The 22,990-nt window shown below is 40.4% G+C and overlaps 1 protein-coding gene across 2 annotated transcripts in view; it reads right to left on the bottom strand.

Moving 5' to 3' along the window:
* Nucleotides 1–22,990, bottom strand: part of ITGA6 (integrin subunit alpha 6) — an 85,855-nt gene that overhangs the window by 24,763 nt on the left and 38,102 nt on the right. For both annotated transcript variants that reach the window (XM_040229354.1, XM_040229353.1), the window contains exons 2-11: nucleotides 20,561–20,685; nucleotides 19,067–19,146; nucleotides 17,146–17,401; nucleotides 15,392–15,523; nucleotides 12,076–12,286; nucleotides 11,180–11,373; nucleotides 10,949–11,037; nucleotides 10,129–10,247; nucleotides 4,926–5,024; nucleotides 4,604–4,665 (exon numbers count right to left, since the gene is read on the bottom strand). In XM_040229354.1, coding sequence (XP_040085288.1) covers nucleotides 4,604–4,665; nucleotides 4,926–5,024; nucleotides 10,129–10,247; nucleotides 10,949–11,037; nucleotides 11,180–11,373; nucleotides 12,076–12,286; nucleotides 15,392–15,523; nucleotides 17,146–17,401; nucleotides 19,067–19,146; nucleotides 20,561–20,685 — 1,367 coding nt within the window. The remainder of the gene's footprint in view (nucleotides 1–4,603; nucleotides 4,666–4,925; nucleotides 5,025–10,128; nucleotides 10,248–10,948; nucleotides 11,038–11,179; nucleotides 11,374–12,075; nucleotides 12,287–15,391; nucleotides 15,524–17,145; nucleotides 17,402–19,066; nucleotides 19,147–20,560; nucleotides 20,686–22,990) is intronic.

Below are 22,990 nucleotides of genomic sequence, written 5' to 3'. Positions count from 1 at the left end.
GGTCCCCTGGAGAAGGAAATGGCAATCCACTCCAGCACTCTTGCCTGGAAAATCCCATGGATGGGGGAGCCTGATAGGCTACAGTCCATGGGGTCGCAAAGAGTCGGACACGACTGAGCGACTTCACTTTCACTTTCAACCATCCTTGAACTACAAGGATATCAAACCAGTCAACACTAAAGGAAATCAACACTGAATATCCACTTGAAGGACTGATGCTGAAGCTCCAATACTTTGGCCACCTGATGCCAAGAGCCAACTCACTGCAAAAGACCCAGATGCTGGGAAAGACCAAGGGCAGTAGGAGAAGGGGCGACAGATAATGAAACAGTTAAATGGCAACACTGAATCAGGGGACATGAATTTGAGCAAATGCTGGAGACAGTGGAGGACAGAGGATCCGGGCATGCTACAGTCCACGGGGTTGCAAAGATTTGGACTTGACTTAGTAACTGAACGATAACAAAAAACCATCAGAAGGGGCTTCCCTGGTGGCTGAGTGGTAAAGAACCCACCTGCAATGCAGGTGACACAGGTTCGATCCCTGTGCTGGGAAGATCCCCTGGAAAAGGAAATGGCAATCCACTCTAGTATTCTTGCCTGGGAAATCCCATGGACAAAAGGAGCCTGGCCTGGCGGGCTACAGTCCATGGGGTCGCCAAAGAGAAGGTTATGACTTAGCAACTAAACAACAAAACCATCAGAAGGGAAAGTAAACCAGTGTGTACAGGGTCAGAGAAGCCAGCCTCAGGGGAAAAATCTGCTCCAGAAAATGAATGCATGTTCTAATAGTCACATTAGAGTTTGGAAGGGATTTTTTGCAAGCACCTGTTTTAATACCCTCTACTTACACATGAAGAACTGGAGACCCAGAGAACTAGATGACCAGCCCAGAGTCCTACAGCAAGAAACAGAGTCAGCTCCTTTTGTGTAACAAACACAAAAGATAACTGCCTTACAAAGCCTCTCAGATGTGCAGGTTCCCACTCCCCCTAGGCTTCTGCCAGCTGGACCACCCTGCTCTTTTTCATTTTACCTCTCCTTCATTGCCGGGCTAACTCTACTCCTCCTTCAGATTTCAATGTGGATGCTACTTCCTCCAGGAAGCTCTCCCGGCCCCTCCTGGAGGGTCCGACAGTATTCTATTTCTCTTATCACTACACTGGAGAAGGCAATGGCAACCCACTCCAGTACTCTTGCCTGGAGAATCCCAGGGATGGAGGAGCCTGGTGGGCTATAGTCCATGGGGTCACGAATAGTTGGGCATGACTGAGCGACTTCACATTCACGCACTGGAAAAGGAAATGGCAACCCACTCCAGTATTCTTGCCTGGAGAATCCCAGGGATGGAGGAGCCTGGTGGGCTGCTGTCTACGGGGTCGCAGAGAGTCGGACACGACTGAAGTGACTTAGCAGCAGCATCACTACACTTAAGTCTGCTGCACTGTGAATGCCCAATCACTTCCCCAGGAAAAGCTGCTTCAGAGACCACCTCCAGCTGTTCACCATTGTATTCCCCAGCAACAGCATAACACCTGACATAAACAGGATTAGTAGAATAGATGAACAAACACATCAACACACACCCAATGCACATTTACACGCACACACATACACTGTCATCATCCTTGTGCTGAAACAATGGCTGTTCCCATATGGAAAACCAAAATTTAGAAACAACGGTTTCAATAGTACTTTCTGTGTCCATCTGAAGAATTCTTAAATGTCATGGCTGCCAAATGGAATGCGCCTCCATTTTAGGCCCTCTGCGAGCCTTGACATCATCCATTTATCAGTGACCTGCTAACTTCACGATGAACCAGGCGAAGGCTCACATGCTGAGTGCCCCTCATGCCAAAAGCAGGGGAGTGCGTGGGGGCATTAAAACCATTTATCTACCAAACCCTCTCCAACCTTTTCTGACCCTCCAGACAGTTCGCATCTTCTTAAAATCCTTGCTGGCCACCTTTGCTGACCTTTGCAGGGGCAAACCAAGTAGAATAGTCATTAAGGCTCAATTATAAATATCTGTAAGTGTGGAACACTATATCCAAGGACTGCCGAGTTAAAACAGCCTAGCCGAACAATAAGCTCATACACTCGGATGTGGCGAACAGATTTTAGACGTATTAACTCTTGCAGCTTTGTGCAAGTTCTGCTTTATTGGACTCAGAATTTCCCAATACCATGGAAGCAATGGCACTAAAAACAGGCTTACTTTCAGTTTCTTCAGAGGAAAAATGTTCTTTCTATAGTGAAGTGAAAGTTGCTCAGTTGTGTCCGACTCTTGGCAACCCCAAGGACTAAACAGTCCATGGAATTCTCCAGGCCAGAATACAGGAGTGGGTAGCCTTTCCCTTCTCCAGGGGATATTCTCAACCCAGGGATCGAACCCAGGTTTCCCGCATTACGGGCAGATTCTTTACCAGCTGAGCCACAAGGGAAGCCCAATCTATAGTGGGCTATCCATAAATACTTGGTTAATGTAGGGGTAGTTATAGAGAATTAATATACATGGCATCAAGGGCAGCATTTACACTAGAAGGAAGTTTGTAATTTATTTTGTAAAAATGATTGATCTGAGGGAAGACAAGAAATGTTCTGATGAGATTTCACATCTTGGACAAACTGTGGTTTGAGAAGATGACCAATAGAATAAAAACATGTTTCCTTTCCCTCTCCCTGCCTAGTCTCTTTTCTTTCCTGGTTTCTCTAGGCTGCTTCCAGACACAATGGTAAAAGGCCCCACGATCCAAGCTGGCAAATGGAAGGGACCACAGCTGGGTAAAAACAACACAAAATCTGAGAGGGTGAGAGATTGTGAGAAATCATAAAATATGTTCTATTACTGAAAGCCACACAAAGAACAGTATTTTCTATACTCAGTAAAATACCGGCTACTTCAAGAGCAAAGTGAAAGGCCACAGCTACCCTGGGGGTGGGAAGTCCTGATACCGGCATACCGCACTCCAAGGCCCGCAGAGCTCATGGAGGGACAATGGGGCGGGAGGGGGCCCAGAAGGGGCCCAGAAAGATGAAGGCGATGAAGAAATCTCCTGAGGACAGTTTAAAATCTGGGAAGATGAAGGCCAGGTGGGTTTATGACAGCATGGATTGGGTGAAGGCAGATTCATTTATTTGTGAAGTTCTGCGATATCATAAAGGGACATCTTTTTTTCATAAAGAAAAGAAATACTCAAGGTAACATGGAGAAGCCTTAAGAAAACTCATTTCATCTCAAAGAGGAGTAAAAACTGAAAACCTTGAGAACCACCCTGTCCTTCCAGAAAGGTTTCCTTGGTGGCTCTGCTGCACTGGTACATCTAGCCGCTGGGACCACAGCTGAGCCAGGAAGGAAATCACCTTCCCTCTGTACTTCCTCTTTGGGGAAAAGATGTCTTTAGATTTCTAGGCCCCCAACTTTACTCTGGCTTACTCCTGAAGAGGTAGAGCTGCTACTAAAGCACACCAGAGAAGGCCTCGGTGATCATCACTATTGTGAGAGTATCATTAAAAATTTGTCAAACCCTGTGGCAAAACTCCTGTCTTTCTTATTTAAAAAAAAAAAAAAAAAAGGCGAAGTAGAATAAGACCTTATGAATGACAACCTGCTTTCACCACCTTGAAAAAGTGAAACTCAGTCGTGTCTAACTCTTTGCGACTCCACGGACTGTAGCCTGCCAGGCCCCTGTGTCCATGGCATTCTCCAGGTAATAATACTGCAGTGGGTAGTGAGTGATTCCCTCCTCCAGGGGATCTTCCCAACCCAGGGATCAAACCTGGGTCTCCTGCATTGCAGGCAGATTCTTTACTGTCTCAGCCACCAGGGAAGCCCTTTCACCACCTTATCTCATCTGAACTCTGCCACAATCCTACGTAGTTAATTCCCATCAGAAGCATTTATTTTTAACTGATAGGAAAATAAAAACTCAAACATTATGGGATTAGCTCTGTGTTGAAGCACCCGATCTAGGAGCAGAGCCCAGGTCTCTTGAGTTCAAGCCCAGTCTTCAGGTCCCCCCAGGCCCACACTCAGGGACACAGCATGGGAGTTCTGGACCACAGAGGCCTCTGGGAGGGGACCCAGCAGCGAAGAGACTAGAAACTGACAATTTATTCAAGTAGGACTCGGGCTCCCGCGGTCACTCTTCTACAACTACCACCCGCCACCTCACAACCACAAAACCAATTTCCCACACTGCTTTTCAAAGACAGACATGGAGGAAACGGTTGTGGCAGCAAATGAGTACTTATCCAAGGCAGTCATTCTGCCCTAAACCATCTGCTCTGGAAAACTCAAATGGGGACCAAATGCATTTTTTCCCTCCTGTGCTTCACCCTTCTGATTAAAAAGAAAATGACAAACTTAGTTCTTTAAATCAGAATTTATGGACCCATGTTGGCCACTACAGTTTTGTTCTTCTAGTTATTTATTCAGAATTTTTCAATCTGGCAGACAGAAAAGGTCTACTTTCAGCTGATTCACTTTGTTGTACAGCAGAAACTAACACAACATTGTAAAGCAATTATACTCCAATTAAAAGAAATTAAGCAAAATAAAGATGTTCAGATAAGCAACAAACAAAAAGTACTAGGTACTTACTTATTGAAGGATTGTAACCGGTGGGTTTAGCCGTATATTCAAAACAGGCCTTAACCTTGAGGCTGTATAAAATCAAACACATAGTCATTAAGAAATGCCGTACTGCTCTGGAAAAAAAAAAAATCTCAACACATTCCTCATCCTCATATCCCCCCAGTGATGACCGATGAGTAAAATGTTATATATCCACTTGACAAGATTCCTCTTCCCTTTCCCTCCCCATTTCTCTTAATCTTCCCTGTGGCTCCTCGGGGCAACCGGGTCACCATAAAGCAGAGATATGAAACTGTGGGGGAAGAGTGGACATGGCGCAAATGCTCACCATATCCCACTAGGCGCCCCACAGAGCGTTTTCTGACGGAGATCAATTCTGTTAGGTGTTACTGTGATGGTTTGCTGAATATTAATCACAGGCCGGGATCTGAAGACAAAGGAGAAGACAAGCTCAGCCTTTTGCTATCTGGAGGTAAGATGAGCTCACGTACTACACAGGCATCCTCAGATGCTGCATCTTAAAAACCACAGGAAAAACTCTGTTTCCCAGTGTTACTCCTGCTCCCCCGCCGCTAAAGAAAATAGCTGTTAACAGACATAATTTAAAACATGATGACGTGATATTTATAAAACTGTTTAAACTTGACACATTCAAAATTATAAATTGTTTTATATTAATAATTTTAATATTAATGGAGTTTTTAAACTGAAAGAATAATACGGGCAATATGTAAAAAGTTCCAGAGTTTTCAGGTGGATATGTCTCATCCCCACCCAAACTCTCAAGGAGCTTTGCATGTCCTTCCAGACATATCAGTCTGGTTCAATTAAAATTACTATTTAAAATTAAATATAAAACAAGCATTTCTTTTTAAGTGGGAGTTTTTCATGCTTATTGGTCTGCATGTTGCTTTTTCTCATTCGCATTTCAGAGGTCTTCTCATATCTCTACGCACAAATCTAGTTGTTTCTCACAGCTGGTGGTGTTGCATCTGCCAACGGAACATCATTTATTCAACCAGTCCCTTAATCAGCAGACATTTATAATTTTGTAAGGCTTTCAGCTGACAAACATCCTTGCATATCCATCTATGTACATGTATGTATCCTAAGTTCATACATTTGTTTATCTGTAGGATAAATTCTTAAGCAGAATTTCTGAGTCAAACAATATATGCATTTTTAATTCTGGGTAATCTTGCCACCTCCCCTAAGAAAAAGCTCCAAAAAGGTTATATCAACATACTTCTAACACCTGAGGTGCTCACTACCAGGATTTCTACACATACGTGAATTTTAGTAATGTAGGCAAGTCCTGACCTCACAGGTCCCCATCTTACAATGTCTGAGCTTCCTGTCCTCCCTGGGACTCTGCTATCTCCAACCTCACGTGCTTGCCAGTACTGACCACAACTTTCCTACCCCTACAATATCTCTATAAGCAAAGCCTAGAATCCTTTATCCTTTCCTATCTCTGCCTTAACCCAACCTCACGGACACACAAGCAGCAGAATCCTACACCTTTAGCCCCTCTCACCATGTGAAAACATCATCTGTCTCCCTTATATATTCTTCCCTACCCGCCACAGCCAAAGGGGTCACCAAGGGCCTATGGCTTGATCCCTGCACCACTGCCACAGGGACGCAAGGGTGCGGTGGTTGGGGCTGCGGAAGGGCTGGGCAGACGGTACACCTCTCGCCTCTGTCACTCCCCACACCAACTCAGAGTGGCTTCCATGGTTCCATCACCACAGGGATTCAGTCACGCCGCCTTCGGTGGGTTTGCGGTAAACCCAGCCATCCTGGAGAACAGTGTTCCACAGCCAAACGTACTCCACATTCCTAAGAGCTAGTCTGAACTTCTGGAATCAGTCTGTCTGTAGGCCAGGCGGAGAGTGAGCACCTTCATGGAGAAGGCAGGAGCCAATAAAACGGCAAGTGAGGTGCACATTCTCTTCATTCCCCTTTGTCTAACTGTTTATCTTTCTATTATTATTTTCCATGGGAGATACTGCAGGTTTGGTTGCAGACCACAGCAAGAAAGCCAAGACTGCACTAAAGGAGTCACTTGAACTTGCTGGTTTCTTGTAAGTTAAGTTTTCAGTATGCTGTAGTCTATTAAGTTGAAAGGGAATTATGTCTAAACAATGTACCTGCCTTAATTGAAAAATAATTTATTGCTAAAAGAAAATGCTAATCAGCATCTGGGCCTTCAGGAATTCATAGCAGTAATATCCAAGATCACCATAATTAAAGTAATAGTAAATGAAAAATGTTATAAGAATTACCAAAATGTGACAGAGACATGTTGGGAAAATGACACCTTGACACAAGCCTTCAATTAAAAAAAAAAAAAAAACTCCCACAGTATCTGTGAAGTACAGTAAAACAAAGTGCAATAAAATGAGGTATGCCTGTAGGTACGTTTCTAAAGTTTTGAGCACATATTTAGAAGGCAAAAAGTTCATAAATGTTTTAATACCAGTTGCTACAGATGCTAGAGTGTTTTACATTAAGGCTTTGGTGCTTCATACATTTCAAAATATTTTAACACACACTTCTGCCTAAATCCTGTTTTTAAACATACAATATACACAATTTTCAGAGCACATTATATATGGAATCGTAAAAATGCCTCTTAACACTTAAAGCAAATCTTATTGCTCAGCTGTCTTGTGTTTAATGGGCATTTACTTATTAAGTATTAAGTATTAATACTTAATTACTAAGTATTAGTATTAAGTACTAGCATGATTTAGTAGAGACTGACATTGGGAAGATATAGGTACCGTGCCCTGCTCTCACAGGATCCAGGCTCAAAAGCACAGCCAAGTCTTGGGCCTCTGTTTTTCTTATTTGTAAAATAGGAAAATTATCTTACTAGCAAAGGCTTTTGAAATTCATTTTCATACTATCTGTGAGGAAAGAAGGAACATGTATACAGGATTCACAGTCAACCTACTTATGGGGACAGGAAAGTAAGGGTATTAAAATATCAGTTACATACAGATACAAATATTTAACTAGCTAAAGACAGGTTATCTCCTGGGGAAGTCTTGGTAACCAAATTCTGTTACAGGAATTCAAGTCTTCTCGACACCAGAGGTATGTATCTCAAACTAGAAGTTCAAATTGCTTTTTGATGGAAGCTGCTAAAGTAATTCAATGTTATACTATACTCTTCTACCTTTTAAAAATGTTGACTATTTTAAGGTTAATACCTAACACATGAACAGAGAGAAACAGGCATATAAAGGCAGTAACAGACATTCATTCAAACTTTTTTTTTAACTTCTTCCTTTGGCCTAATATTCCAGATACATTTTTCTCCACTTACTTTCACGTCTCCCACTTTTGCCATCTGTAATGTCTCTTCCGGTTCTTAGCTTTCTCATAAAATGACTTTCATAGATCTTGCCATTCAACTAGAAGACTATTTTTCTATATATTTTATACCACATTATATAAATGCACAGTATATTCTGTCTTTTTTAAAAGTAGTATTATCTTCAAAAGTATCCTGGTGTCAGTTTATTATCCCCAGGGGTTTTGGTTAGGATACTCTTTTAGATATAGAGGCTACATCTATCCTTGGCATCCTTCCAGAAGAATACAGAGCAACGGCGGTACCAAGTGTACACATGATATACAGATTATTTTTCATTTAGGGTTTCGCTGTACATCGCTGCCCATTTCTCTGAAGAGATTCTTTAGATAAATATGTAGTTTTTTTAAAAACAAACAAAACCCAAATGGTTCATTTTCACCAATGATCAAAGAATTGCAAATTCAATCAAAAGATGAGATCACACCACAGTGGCAAAAATTAAATAGATTCATCCTGTTGGGATGGTAAAGGTGTGAGAAAATGGGCCCTCTGATAGGTTGCTGCTGTGAGCATAAATTGCTACAACTTTTCTGTGGGTATATGTAAGGGTTTCCCAGGTGGCTCAGTGGTAAAGAATCCATCTAGCTGCCAGTGCAGGAGATGAGAGTTCAATCTCTGGGTCAGGAAAATCCTCTGGAGGAGGAAATGGCTACTCACTCCAGTATTCTTGCCTTGGAATTCCCATGGACAGAGGAGCCTGGCAGGGTGCAGTCCATGTGGCTGGAGTCGGAGACTGGCTGAGTATGCATACACACACATGATGAATACAAAAATGTGCTAACCTTGATCCCAGCAATTCTATTTCTAGGAATTTTTCTTTAAAAAATTCCATTACATGGAGATATATATACAATACACCACCTAATGTTTATAATAGCTAAAAGTCACAGACTATCTAAAAATTCCATCAACCAATGACTCATTAAATGCATATTATGGAATAACACTGAGCTTTTAAAAAGAATAAGATTGATATATCTGTATTAACAAGGAAAGAAAATGGAAGAGGTTAATTTTTACAAACCAGAATAGAAGACAGCAGTTTTAGTATGGCTGTTTGATGATACCCTAGAAGTGGAGAGAGACTCAAAACTATTAAAAGTTGTTTGATGGAAGGAAAGAATATTGGAAAACTTGCACTTAACTGCAATTCTGTATTAATCTGTTTTTAAAAAAAAAAAAAATGTGCTACTTTTTAAATTAAAAAAAAAGTTTTGCACAATTTTTCCTGGCAATTTCCAGCAGTAATGGAATTGTTGGGATAAGGCCACTGAGACACAGCTGCTGTGTCACAACCACTGCAGCCTTTCTGGAGATCATATTGGTTGAAGGAATCACAAGTCCTAAAACTCACATGCCCTTCAACTTCGCAACTCACTTTTAGGAAGTTATCATAAGGAAATAATCTAAGACATGAAGAAAAGTAAGGATGCTCACCAGCTTTGTGTATCAAGGAAGTAAACCACCAAACCTGGAAAGCAACCTAACTGTCCAATGACAGTATGACAGTATGGCAGTTGTTAAATAACCTATGACCCAAAATAAACAACCCGAAAGTTGTTAAATAAACACATGACTCATGTGACGTCTCAGGCAACCGTTAACTTCATTTCAGAAAAGTACTCAACGACAGGGAAATAACCCACTATGCACTATACTCACTCACAGAAAAAGGCCACTATTCATTACAAACCAGCAAAAGCAGGTTACAAAACGATATGTACATTACAATCTCAATTTTGTTAAACATATATGTATATTCACAGGAAAAAACCTAGAAGGATATAAACCAAAATTTTGGAGTTTCTTAATGGATGGTAAAATACAGTATGTTCATTTCCTTCTTTAAATTCTTATACGGTCAAATTCTTTGTTTCAGTTTTTATAAATGTAAAGGTAAAAAATTTCCACCAGTTCTGACCTTTTTAAAAAATTAGTTCAAAATTATATCAAGACTTCACAAAATAGGTTTTTATTACATTGTTGTACTACTCTCAAGAGAAAAAAATATTCAAAACTCATACAAGATTTTGCCTTTGAAGTACAGTTGTTACAAGTTTCAATTCAAAAGGTCAAAAAAAAAAAAACCCAACTCTAATGTAAGTAGCTTTACCAAACAAGCTTAAAGCCAGAGATTACACACCTGAAAATAGTTACCGAATCTGAGAGGGAACCAACAGCAACATCAGGGTAGGAATTTCTATCAAGGTCCATGTTTCCAGCAATTGAATATCCAAAAAAAGGTGATTTACCCTCAAGAACCTGAAAGGAATAGGGCATCAGAACGCACACCTGGCTACTAAAATGAGTCTTTCATTTATGCTTTGAAGGTAAGTCTCTTTGAACTGAAGTTAAAGAGTTTACTTACAAATTATGTTAAATCACAACTGAATTATAAATAAGTACACATGATCAAGCATTTCATGCATTTTATTTTCACAAAAGTTACCTGATTTATGTTGTATCTCAAAAGACAGAAAAGAATTTTTGATAACCTTATGTACCATATTAAGTCAATCAGTGTATTTCAAACCAAACTTCTCTTCCTGCCCTCCAAATGTCTTATTTTCCTCTAAAGCAATTTTTAGATTTTGGTATCTGATTCTCTATGCAATTACAATCATCTCTTATATCTGTCCAGTTTCATCCCTTCTTAATACGCCACTAAAGGAAATATATCACATTCTATCTCTCTATGCTGTCAGGGTAGAACAGTCTCTTCCTTTGGCTTAGTTTGATTCTTAATTTACCAAAGAAATTTTACAATTTAAAACAAGCAGCTCATTGCATTTAAATCTGTTTACAAGCTATCTTCTAATACATTTTTTATAAAACCAAAGTTCATACTATTTTAGACTTGTAAGTAACACATGATTAGTGTGAAAATTCACATAAACCTAAACAATCCATTGGAAAGAAAACTACTGAGACCTTAACTGTAGAAATCCAAGTTATCTGGTTACCTGTGTTGGTTTGGTATTTATTCCATTCGCAGATCCATGATAGATAAAAACCTTCCCCTTACCATCATAGGGTGCTCCAACTGCAATATCTGTTAACAACACCACGTTTTAATAAATGTCACATTTTAAAAGCATTCCAATACTATGTTTTAAAATAGATCATGAGGACTCACTATTTTAGACAATCACATAATCTATAAATCATGACCATTTCACAATCTATTTGTCTACCTGGGTAGCCATCTTGATTTATATCACCAATATTTTTGACTGCAATGCCAAACATAGAATCTTTGGTTCCATTAAGACGAATCGGCTTGACGTTATTCCATCTGCCTTGCTGGTTAATGTAGACATACGCTGCACCTCCAACTTCTCCACTTCTATCAAAATACTGTGGGGCTCCAATAACTATATCTTGCCACCTGAAAACATAATGAGGGGAAGAACTGTGAACCACTGGCCAGAATATCAGCAAGCTTAGGGAGAATCCCACATGAATGGGTACTAAGGACACAAAGAGATATGATAAAAAGGACCTCAAATCTGGAATTTATATTTCATCAATTGAAGTATTTTTTTAAAAAACTAGGTAGCCTCTAATAACACCCAAAGGAAAACATCAACTGTAAGAACTTGAAGCCAGTTTCCAAGTTACATCTATAGTGCAGAGAGCCTCCCAGTAAAGATTCCACTCTATTCCACCTTTGACCTTCTACCAAAGACCCAGATTGGCACTATCAACCAGAGACCTTTGTATCAACTTTGTCACCAATCCCTACTTTCAAGAGGACATTCTGGCTGCTCCAAAATCCCCTTAAGAAACCACAGAACAGAACCACATAGCTGTCTTTTTTTTTTTTTAGTTAAATTTTAATTCTCACAGACCCATGATCCTAGGACATAGTAAAAACTGAAGACTGAAAATGTAATCCTTCATCCTAGGGAGGGTAATGAATGTCTGCTACCAAAATATAAGTGAGGAAGACTGATGGGATGGTAAAAATTTGGCAGCAGAAATATTCTTTCCATCAACTAACCTGGAAGGGTATTTCCTCTCAACACCTATAGAAGCCAGAGCAGCAATGAGTTCTTCGCAAATGTAAAATAACCTCAGAGGCTCTTACCCATCTTTGTTGAGGTCCACCACTGCCACGTCATAGCCAAATGAAGAAGCCAGCCCTTCCCCATCAAATATGTGCTCAGGGAGAAGGTGTGCAGACTTCAGGTCTCTTTTAAGCAAAACCACAGCTCCACTATGATTGGCTCTAGGAGCACCAGATACAAAAGTGATCTCATCTTTGGAAACAATACCTTTTCCTGAGTCCAAAGAAAAGCCTAGAAAAACAAAACATGGTACTTATCAACTCTGTTTTTTAGGAGGTATCTAACAGTGGTTACTTCATCACTACCTTTCATTTCCCACCACTCTCCTTCTGACCCTCCCCACCAGCTATCATATCTATGATAAGAATTACAGAACCAAGAGATTTGACTCAAGCACAAAATAGTAGGTGTTTCCCTGTTAAGGTATTTAAAGAAAAGCACCTGTGCTAGTTAGCATTTGTGTAACTTCAATCATGAAGCATACATGCTACTTAAGAATCAGTTCAAACTCCATTCCAATACTGAAATTGCTGTAAAAGGAGATCAAGCTAGATACTAAATTATCAAGGGAAAGTTACATCCTGTACACCAAGATGCAACCTGACATAGCATAATTGAGTGCCTATGGGTCTTGCTATAATGCAGTGATTAGTTAACTTCTATATTCATCAATCTCTTTGGTCATCAGGCAATAAAAGAATGCTAACAACATTAATATTCCACAGCCAGCATTTTACTCCTTAGGGCCAACTTAGTTCTCAGACAGAAACATGCAAACAAAACCATGACTGATGAGATTTGAGAACCTAGCGTAAACAATAGAGGTGAGCAAGTTGTCATCTGTATCAATTACACACTTGTTCGCAGCGCAGAAAAACATTAGAAACCTCATCATAAGGCATCAGGTAGGATGTCAGATTACCAACTGAGGTTAAATGGCAAGCAGACACAAATGTCCACACATCAAAATTGTCCGAATAAAGCAAATCTTCCTATGTGAAGATGAGGCAGATAGAGAATACTATAAGCTCACCCTTTTAATTGGGTTTTGTTTACAAAAAGCATCACCACTACTGCTGCAGTTCTCAAATTGTGAAGCGAGTTGAAAACCAGTATGAGCTACAAGTTTAGAAAGGAGACACAATCGAATCCAGCTCTGGAAGCCATTCTGGCTGCAGAGCCTCAACCGCGGCATGCTTTGTGTGTGTGCTTCACTTGAAATGAAATAGAAAATAAAAAGATTTATGCTCTGTATGGATCAAAAAAAAAAAATTCTCAAATGACCATGACCAAGACCATTTATTTGTCATCTCAGAGGTCACAAACCTAGGTAGCTATTCATCATCACATCAGGGGATGTGTCGGGCTGCTCTCTGGGAGGCTGTGTTTTATAAACAAACTGATCGGGATCTGTATAGGAAACGCTGGTCAAAAACAGCAGGCCTGTACACATGCACGGGACGGAAGAGATTGAAGAAAAAGCAATTATGCTTGGTAAGAGGCACACTGGCTACTGCCGTGCTCGCAATGATGAGGCCACCGCTGCATCCGGCAAGCCACCCTCTTTGCCAGCTTCCAAACCTCATGCAGATCATTTTCCTCCTAAAACCTGCTGATTTTTTTGAAATGACAGATGCACAGACAGCCAAAATGTAACAGCAGAAATGCGACACTATTCTCCCCACCCCAACCCAGTACCCGCTTTTGAGGAAATCCATTCTGAAAGAGGCAAATGTGTTTAATAAAACAAAGTTTAATAGTTTCACATGTTCCAGTAGACACTAAGATAAAATCCATGGGCATCTATCTTACGAACAAAAGTGTTGGCTTCTTGACCAGAGCCATTAAACTGAAATGGCATAAACTAATCCCTAAGTAACTCATTTGAAGAGGTTTTCTGTTAAAATTTATTCGAATAAAATATTGGTTTATTGGTAGTATTAATATTTACCTTGAAAATAATTTTACCCTGGAAAATCCTATTTAATAATTGAGACTGCAAACCACTCAGCCCTGTGTTCCCCTCCTGTCCTGCGAAGCCACTGACAGCACTCACATACCCAGCTGCTTCCCACCCTGTCCCAGTCATTTTCATGAGTATTTCTTCCCTTGGCTGGGGGATTATTAATTGTGTGACCTCGGACTAGGAAATTTCCCTCAGTCACAGGGATTTCTTCGCCCATCAGCAAAAGGAAAATAATACTTATTTTATAATATAGTTGGAAAGAACAAATAAAACCTATAAAGTAGTAAGTAATAGTGTGTGATTTATAGCATACAGTAGGTGTCTAACAAGTGGTAAGTATAAGTTTTCTCCATTCTATGTCTTCACATCAAGTTTTTAATTTAGGGGTGGGGGAGTTTCTGAAAAGTTTTTTTTTTAATTAACAGTATTGTTCATACATATCTATATAATTAGAGCAGTTTTTAAAGAATATGTTTACTAATACCTTGTTTAGAATTATTTTTAGATCTACACCCATTTTTTCCCCCTTTTTAACCTTCCATTGTTCTAGTAAGATCTCCAGCATATGGTACTTCTCTATTTTTTAAAAAAGAATAGGATACTATTTAGATTTAGTAGGTTTTTTACATTTTTTTTCCAAGAATTACACAGTAATTATTCTTTATGTCAACTCATACCAAGAATTAAAGCCTTTAAAAGCCTTTGTGTAATTATCATAATGCACATGAATAATTTAGGACACCCATTAGTAACGCAAACAAGCGTTAGGAGTTAAGGAATTGGCACTTAGACCACAGTCTGGGTGTCCTCGGAGCTGCTTTAGCAGTGCGGCTCTGGCTCGGCTGGAAAGCCCCCATGCCACCCGCCAGGGGCCTTGTGACAATCCAGAAGCAAGGCCAACCCTTGGAGAAGGGCAGTCACAGAGGATGGACCTGGAGGTCCTGACCTGCCACTTAAGAGTAACTTCATAAATGTAGCTCTTCAAGAGTATCTCTCCAAAAAGAGGCACTGAAGGGAGAGGGAAGACAACTCGGCCTCTTGCTTACAACCACGCACTGTGTCACGGCTGCATGGACCGCCTGGTGCGGGTTACAGAAGTGGACATTAGCTCAGGAAACAGACCTCCACGCAGGACAGAAGATTTTAGGAGACGGTAGGTTTCATCCTGCTTCGAGGCAGCTCGGTTCAGATACCCCAAGTATCAGTCAGAATACCTCAGGGATCACCAAGCTCTAAATCCCACTAAATGCAGCCACAGGCCCCCAGCCCCAGTCTGGCCCTTTCTCAGCCTTGCAGTCCAGGGTCCTGTGACAGCAGTGTCACACGGAGGCATCTGAGGAGGCAGGCACGTCATCCACTCTCGCGCCTACCTAAGTAACTGTTAGCAGGAACAGGAACTAGACTTTCATCATGATCAGTCTCTCCACCAACTTCATAAGGCCCATCTTCAAAGATGTTCATGTCAAAAAAAGTGTTATTCTTTTGCTCTACGCGAACAATCCCTAAAAGAATGAAATGGTTAAAAGGAAAAAAAAAATGAAGATGAAACAAATAAAATAGATGGTTCTAATAAACATTCCTGATGTTATCACTAAGTTCAGAAAGAAAAGTTTGGAGAGACAAAAGGCAGAAGGTGACTTTTGAGGTTATTAAAGTTAAAAAATCCTGTTTGTATAGATTTTTACATCAAACAAAACTGTTCTAGTAATAAAAAAAAATGCCCACGTGTTTTCATGAATTATCTTTATAATGCCATGAAAATGGAATTATAGATGGAAAATGGAATGCTTAATTAACTAAACCTACAGAAAACTCTTTAATTATATGAACCTGATATATTTTACATTTTCTATAATCCTAAATCAATTTACCTTCTTTACTATGGTGTGAAAGCAATATTAGTATTTTGATATTTTCTTCCAATCATTTTTAACCAGAGATTTTAAATCTTCAAAAAATTTTCAAACCTAATCATTGAAAAGAGAATATCTCACATAATAAGTCCACTATATGATTTTTTTTTAAAGTGGTAACATTTTAAGTCAGCATTTACAAAGCAGGCAAGATGTATTTCCCAGAAATTAAAACATACATAATTGGTGGGTGTTTTTATTTTGTTTTACCATGTATGCCATCTCTTGCTAAAATAAAACTATTTCTAAATTCTGTGTGTTATTAGGTCAAGATAACCCAACAAATGCTGCTATGTGGAAGATTCAGCTGAGGGTGGGTAGCCTAAGGAAATTATTCCCAAAGGTTGCTATGAATGACATACCCAGGAAGGTGTTCAAGGACCATTCCTAACAGATATCAAAACTCGGAAACTTCTGACTGAACAATGAAAAATTTTACCAAGATTTTTCCGACTATAGAAAATGTTAGAACATAGAATTTATTACAATAAATTTCTTCCCCAAAAATCTTATTTCTGAATCAGATGTATTACTCTTCGCTATGAATTAGAATCAGGTAAATTGTCCTGTATAATAGAGGGGTTTTCTACACCTGCTTAATTTCTTCAGAAGTTGAACTTTTATTACGGGGGCACTGACCGTGTTCCTCCAGGCAAAATATGTGATGTCGTGCCCTTCACCTACATCTTGAAGTTATTTAAACAATATCACTCAACAACCTTTCCACAAGTTATCTGGGATCATCTCAAAATTTCCTAATTTCTTATCTGTCTTTCTAACTACCCTGTTTTATTAGCAAAACATAGCCCGAGTAATACATGACTAAAGAAATGTCTGTATCAATACAATATTATTTGTATACAACACCACTCAATTCTTCTGTTTTCAGATCCCTATGTTAAAATTAAAACTTTCAATTTCATGAAACAAGCAAATACAAAACAGCAAAAACTAATGCTAACTATATTTTTACAAAAGGAAGTTAATTAGTTATATGAATGTAAATTGCTGGCAGAGGGGAAAATATCTTATAACATACATTTTGACTACTGTTTTTAAAAATCAGAATTAAGATATTTTAATAATCCTATTCTACTTCTATAAAAATGCCTTATGATACATTGTTTTAACTTAAAATGTACTAAATCATTGTGCATAGGCAGAAATTATACAGTCATTCTAATCTCCATTTCTATAAACATATGGCATACCTTTCCAGTTATAAGTGCCTGGGGCTCCAAAGGCAATGTAATGGAAGTCTTTAGTAAAAGTAGCTGCTACACCTTGCTGGCAAGAACCAAATTTTTCATGACCTCTCAATCGGCCATCACAAAAACTCCAGTCTCCTCCATCCATATCATCTTCAATCCTGAGATTCTGACTTAGGACGTAGCACCTTCCAAAGATGTCTCGGGATTCCTGCTTTGTATTAACATGTTGTCTTTTTTCATATCGATGAGCACACGTCTGCAAGCAGATGAATAAAGTAGCCCACATGTGTTGGCAAACCTGAAGTTTTTCATTACATACCAATGGAATTGTCAACAATCAAGAGGTTAATTCTAAATGGGATGTTAAATGTGTCCTCACCCTGAGACTAGGCCAGAAAACCAGCAAATATTCCCCAAAGTTGCAAAAAGGAGACCATTATCCAGCACAGGACTTCTGTCTTATCGTCACCCAGAGAATAATGCTGCAATCTAAATATTGAAGGCCAATCTGTAATCCCCTGGAGAAGGAAACGGTAACCCACTCCAGTATTCTTGCCTAGGAAATGCCATGGACAAAGGAGCCTAGCAGGCTACAGTCCGTGCGGGCGCAAGAGTCAGGTATGACTTAGTAGGACTTCCCAGGTGGCGCCAGTGGTAAAAAACCTGCCTACTAATGCAGGAAACATAAGAGACGCAGGTTTGATCCCTGGGTCAGGAGGATTCCCTGGAGGGCGTGGCAACCCACTCTAGTATTCCTGCCTGGAGAATCCCATGGACAGAGGAGCCTGGTGGGCTACAGTCCATAGGGTTGCACCCGACTGAAGCAACTTAGCACACATGTACACACACATGACTCAGTGTTTAAACAACAACAATCTGCAATTCACAGGCAATTTATTTGTAAATTTACCTGTCACATAAACAGTGGGAAACCCCTTACTTAATCTTCTCAATTTAATTGGCTTTCAGTGGCTACATAAACCTTCGTATCAGTATGTTCACGAAAAGAAGGAACATGTTCCAGAGGAGAGAAATCATGGACATATTTTCCCAAGAACTGGGCTAAAACAAAGGCATTTTCCTTTTATCCATACTATTTCCTCACAATGAATCCTATCTTAACTTATCCTTTAAACTCTGAGATTGTTTATTTTAAAAGGCAGAGAAAAATCATACTGCCAGGAGAGACTAAATAAACTAATTTTCACATATGGGTATTCATGGCCACCCTCCATATAACACAGGCTGAAAACACAATGTCCAAGTCAATATCCTATAATGCATCTCCTTAGATGTAAAAATTCAATACTTGGTAAAATTCTCATTTTTCTCAAAATTCTACATAAATTTGTTACAGCAACCAGATCTTGAAAGAGACAGAAAGACCATCGTGATCCAGTCTGGCACCTCCAAGACCACCTAACACATTCCATCGAACAACCCTTTTTTCTCGGCTACCACCTCTATCTGAAGTAGCCCAGAAACTAAAGAGTTTAAAATGATCTGATCCTTACTTTGCATGACCATTCCCATATTTTTGTAACTCATCTATAATAGCTGCATAGTTCCTAGGACAAAAACCATGTAAGGTTTTGCTTTGGTTTCTCAAGACCACCTAAAGTTGTAGGGACATTCAGTAAAGGCTTTTAAGTAAGTTTTTTGGATCTAAACGTTCTAAGGAAAAGCAGCTTATAGAGCTGTTGGACATGACTGAGCGACTTCCCTTTCACTTTTCACTTTCATGCATTGGAGAAGGAAATGGCAACCCACTCCAGTATTCTTGCCTGGAGAATCCCAGGGACGGGGGAGCCTGGTGGGCTGCCATCTATGGGGTCGCACAGAGTCGGACACGACTGTAGCGACTTAGCAGCAGCAGCAGCAACAGGCACTCAGCGCGGAATGGACACATCTCTATACTTACCACAACTTTGCCGCCTGGACCCTGGCTTTGGACAGTGACTCCCATCCACTGATCTTCCTTGCTTTCCGATGAAGGGTCAGCTGCGGAGAAAGCAACATAGGTCTCACACACACACACACACACACACACACACACACACACAGCTACAACTTCAAAGCTACTGCAACACGCCATGAACCAATTAATGAGCAAAAATGTGAGAAACAGCTTCTAAACTGCCTTGACTCCAAGTCTAACTACTTAGTAAGTGCAGTTACTCAACCCATAAAAATTACTTTCCATCTTAAGAAAACAGGTGAGTGGTTATTGGTATGAATGTTTCACCAAATTCTTTACATAAAATATATAATTCTACCTGGTGGCTCTTTACCTTCTCTGACACCCAGAGTCCCAAGTACAGAAATGACCATCCAAACTTAACAAAAAGGGAGTTACTTCTCTACATACCCTCAAATTTGTTACATAATAGCTTGAACTTTGCTTTTCTTTACTGGAGATGGGAAAACAAAGCCTCAGATCCACTTTCTATCTTTCTATTGATGAAAAAAAGGAAAATGATATATTTATTTTTACCTCTTCCTTCCAAAAAGGAGAAAGGGAAACCAAAAATCTCACCGTGTGCTCTTCAGTATCAACTTGAGCCTACTATATAACCCTACATCCAAAATTTTGCCTTCCTTAATGAGAAGGTAGGCATGATTTTCAATTTTGAATCATTATGAAAACATCAAAATTAAACAACTTTAGGTAGGCAGACGGAAAAATGCCAAAATGTTAAATAAATAGGAATTATCTCTACATTATCGGTGGGTTTGGTTTTTTTTTCTTTATAGTTCAATGTCATTTACAGATTTTTCACAATTAACATATATTATTTTCCAATCAGTTAAAAAAAATTGTTGCTAAAAAGATTAAAAAAAAAACACACACAAGAGAAGAACATAAACATGAAGCTGCAAATCTGTGTCGACCAAGAACACCAAATTAGGTTTGGTTGCAGCTTCTCAGGACACTAATTGCTCTGCTCACCACACAGTCTATACAAAACAAGCCTCTATCTGAGATAATAGGGAAATTTTATCCATGTTGTCCAGCTCTCATTTTAGAGAGATCTTATATTTAACAGCCTTTCTCCCTGATATTTTAACAGCAAATGAGAACTTTTGGCTGCTGAGTACAGGATACACATTCTATTTTCTGAACAATTTTTCAACAGTCTCCTGTAGAACCTCAACACATCACTAGGTGGCAACATCAATACACCATACCAGTTTGGAAACCAGGGTTGGGGAAACACCAAAATCAGGGCGGCCAAAGTGACTTAAAAAGTAAACGTTCTCAGGGCAAGCAAGAAACAGTCAAGGCCCAGGCAATTAAGAGAGGCCTTCTCTCCAAGAATAAATGCTTGTCCCCCTCTTTCCTTCCTCCCAGAAAGGGCAATGGGATACAGGTTGAGTTGGCCAAGGGAACAGGAGCAAGTCCAAAAGAACACACCGTCATTATCAAATTCAATTCGTGTGCACGGCCCCCGGGAGGTGATGTCACAGCTGTACAAGCCTCCTGTTCTGTTGGCCTTCTGCAGCGGAAGGGCCACGGCACGGGGAGCCCCCACGAGCAATCTGTTAGCAAAACAGAGAATTTGGAGATTTGAGCTGAAAATGCATTTAACACTTAGAGTCAGAGCCAAGAGATACAGGAATTATTCTCTTGTCAAAAAGCCGCCTAATTCTCTGCCAGTTTAGGTGGTGAGGGAGAACAAAGGCAGAGCCCTGTGACACACAAACAAAGATGCAAGTAAAGCACAAGAAGAGGGGCTGTTGAAACAGGTGAAAGATACGCCCGTCTCTCACAGTATCAGCAGCTCTCTGAGGGGCATGAGTCTGGTGTTTTAGAAGACACTTTCCACAGAGCTTGCCCCCTACACCTAAGCCAAGGACATCACAAGGAACTCGGACAAAACAAACACTCCCTCGCTGGGGGAGAAAAATGGTCACATTAAACTGAAATGATAATACATCTGTTTCTAACACTGTGTCGTCTTAGGGTGGGGGCGCAGAGTTCAAAGGTAACTTTTGAATATCCCCCAGGTTTCCAGTTTATGTACTGTTTAGTTGATTAAACCCAGTGGCCACTGGACTGAGGCGGGTCCAAGGCTATGGCAGCCTATGGCAGCAAACTGAAATCCCAGCCTGCAAATGTCTCAAGGTTACAAAACCAAACCCAAGGGCAAACCGACCACAAACCGGCACCCGGACAGTGAGCCGATCGAGTCATCTCCTCGCTTTGCCCCCTTCCTGTCCTTACTCTCTGCATCTTTCCCTGCTCCTGCTGGTTTGACACTGCCAGGTTTCAACTGATTTCTGCTCAAATAAACTTGTCAAGTTGTTACTATGCCTCAGTTTACCTTTAACAATATAGATTTGGAACCAAATCTTTGCCCGAGATACACCTCGACCGAATTACTGTTTCGTAGCCTCTTTCTGCATCAATTCTCGCTTTCTGGCACTTGGTCCTCTTGACAAGCTCCTCTTCTTTCATCCAATCAGTCTCCACCAAGGATTCAGGGATGGTCGGCGAGTACCTTCTATGCAGTAGGCACCACAAGGTTCCCTCTCCCCTCCCACCTCAGGGTTCCTGCCATCTCCAGTAAGAGAGGCTCCTAAGCTAAACTCACAATCCTTAAAAGCTGACTGCTTCTCAGCCAATGGGATCTTTAAAGACCCACTATCTTTTTGCTGTGTTCTTTTGCTAATGTCTTTTTTATTGGATAGTTGCTTTACAGGATTTTACTGTTTTCTGTCAAACCTCAACATGAATCAGCCATAGGTATACATATATCCCCTCCCTGTTGAACCTCCCTCCCATCTCCCGCCCCATCCCACCCCTCTAGGTTGATACAGGGCCCCTTTTGAGTTTCCTGAGCCATAGAGCAAATTCCCGTTGGCTATCTATTTTACATATGGTGGTGTAAGTTTCCCTGTTACTCTTTCCGTACGTCTCACCCTCTCCTCCCCTCTCCCCATGTCCATAGTCTATTCTCTATGTCTGTTTCTCCACTGCTGCCCTGTAAGTAAATTCTTCAGGACCATCTTTCTAGATTTCGTATATGTGCATTAGAATACAATATTTATCTTTCTCTTTCTAACTCACTTCACTCTGTATGATAGGTTCTAGGTTCATCCACCTCATCAGAACTGACTCAAATGCGTTCCTTTTTTTGGCCTAGTATTATTCCATTATGTATATGTACCATAACTTCTTTATCCATTCATCTGTCGATGGGCATCTAGGTTGCTTCCATGTTCTAGCTATTGTAAATAGTGCTACAATGAACAATGGGATACAAGTGTCTTTTTCAGCCCCGGTTTCCTCAGGGTTTATGCCTAGGAGTGGGATTGCTGGGTCATATGGTGGTTTTATTCCTAGTTTTTTAAGGAATCTCCATACCGTCTTCCATAGTGATTATATCAATTTATATTCCCACCAACAGTGCAAGTGCGGTTTCCTTTTCTCCACACCCTCTCAAGCATTTATTGTTTGTAGACTTTTTGATGATGGTCATTCTGACAAGTGTGAGGTGATATCTCATTGTGCTTCTGATTTGCATTTCTCTAGTAATGACTAATGTTGCGCATCTCTTCATGTGTTTTTGGCCATCTGTATGTCCTTTTTGTAGAAACGTCTGTTTAGGTCTTTGGGTTGCTGCTGCTGCTGCTGCTAAGTCGCTTCAGTCGTGTCCGACTCTGTGCGACCCCAGAGACGGCAGCCCACCAGGTTCCCCCGTCCCTGGGATTCTCCAGGCAAGAACACTGGAGTGGGTTGCCATTGCCTCCTCCAATGCATGAAAGTGAAAAGTGAAAGTGAAGTCACTCAGTCATGTCCGATTCTTGGCGACCCCATGGACTGCAGCCTACCAGGCTCCTC

This window comes from Oryx dammah, unplaced genomic scaffold (assembly GCF_014754425.2).
Source record: "Oryx dammah isolate SB20612 unplaced genomic scaffold, SCBI_Odam_1.1 HiC_scaffold_27, whole genome shotgun sequence".
Lineage (NCBI taxonomy): Eukaryota > Metazoa > Chordata > Mammalia > Artiodactyla > Bovidae > Oryx > Oryx dammah.
Note: the sequence above shows the minus strand (reverse complement) of the source record. Positions and strands in the feature narration are given on the sequence as shown.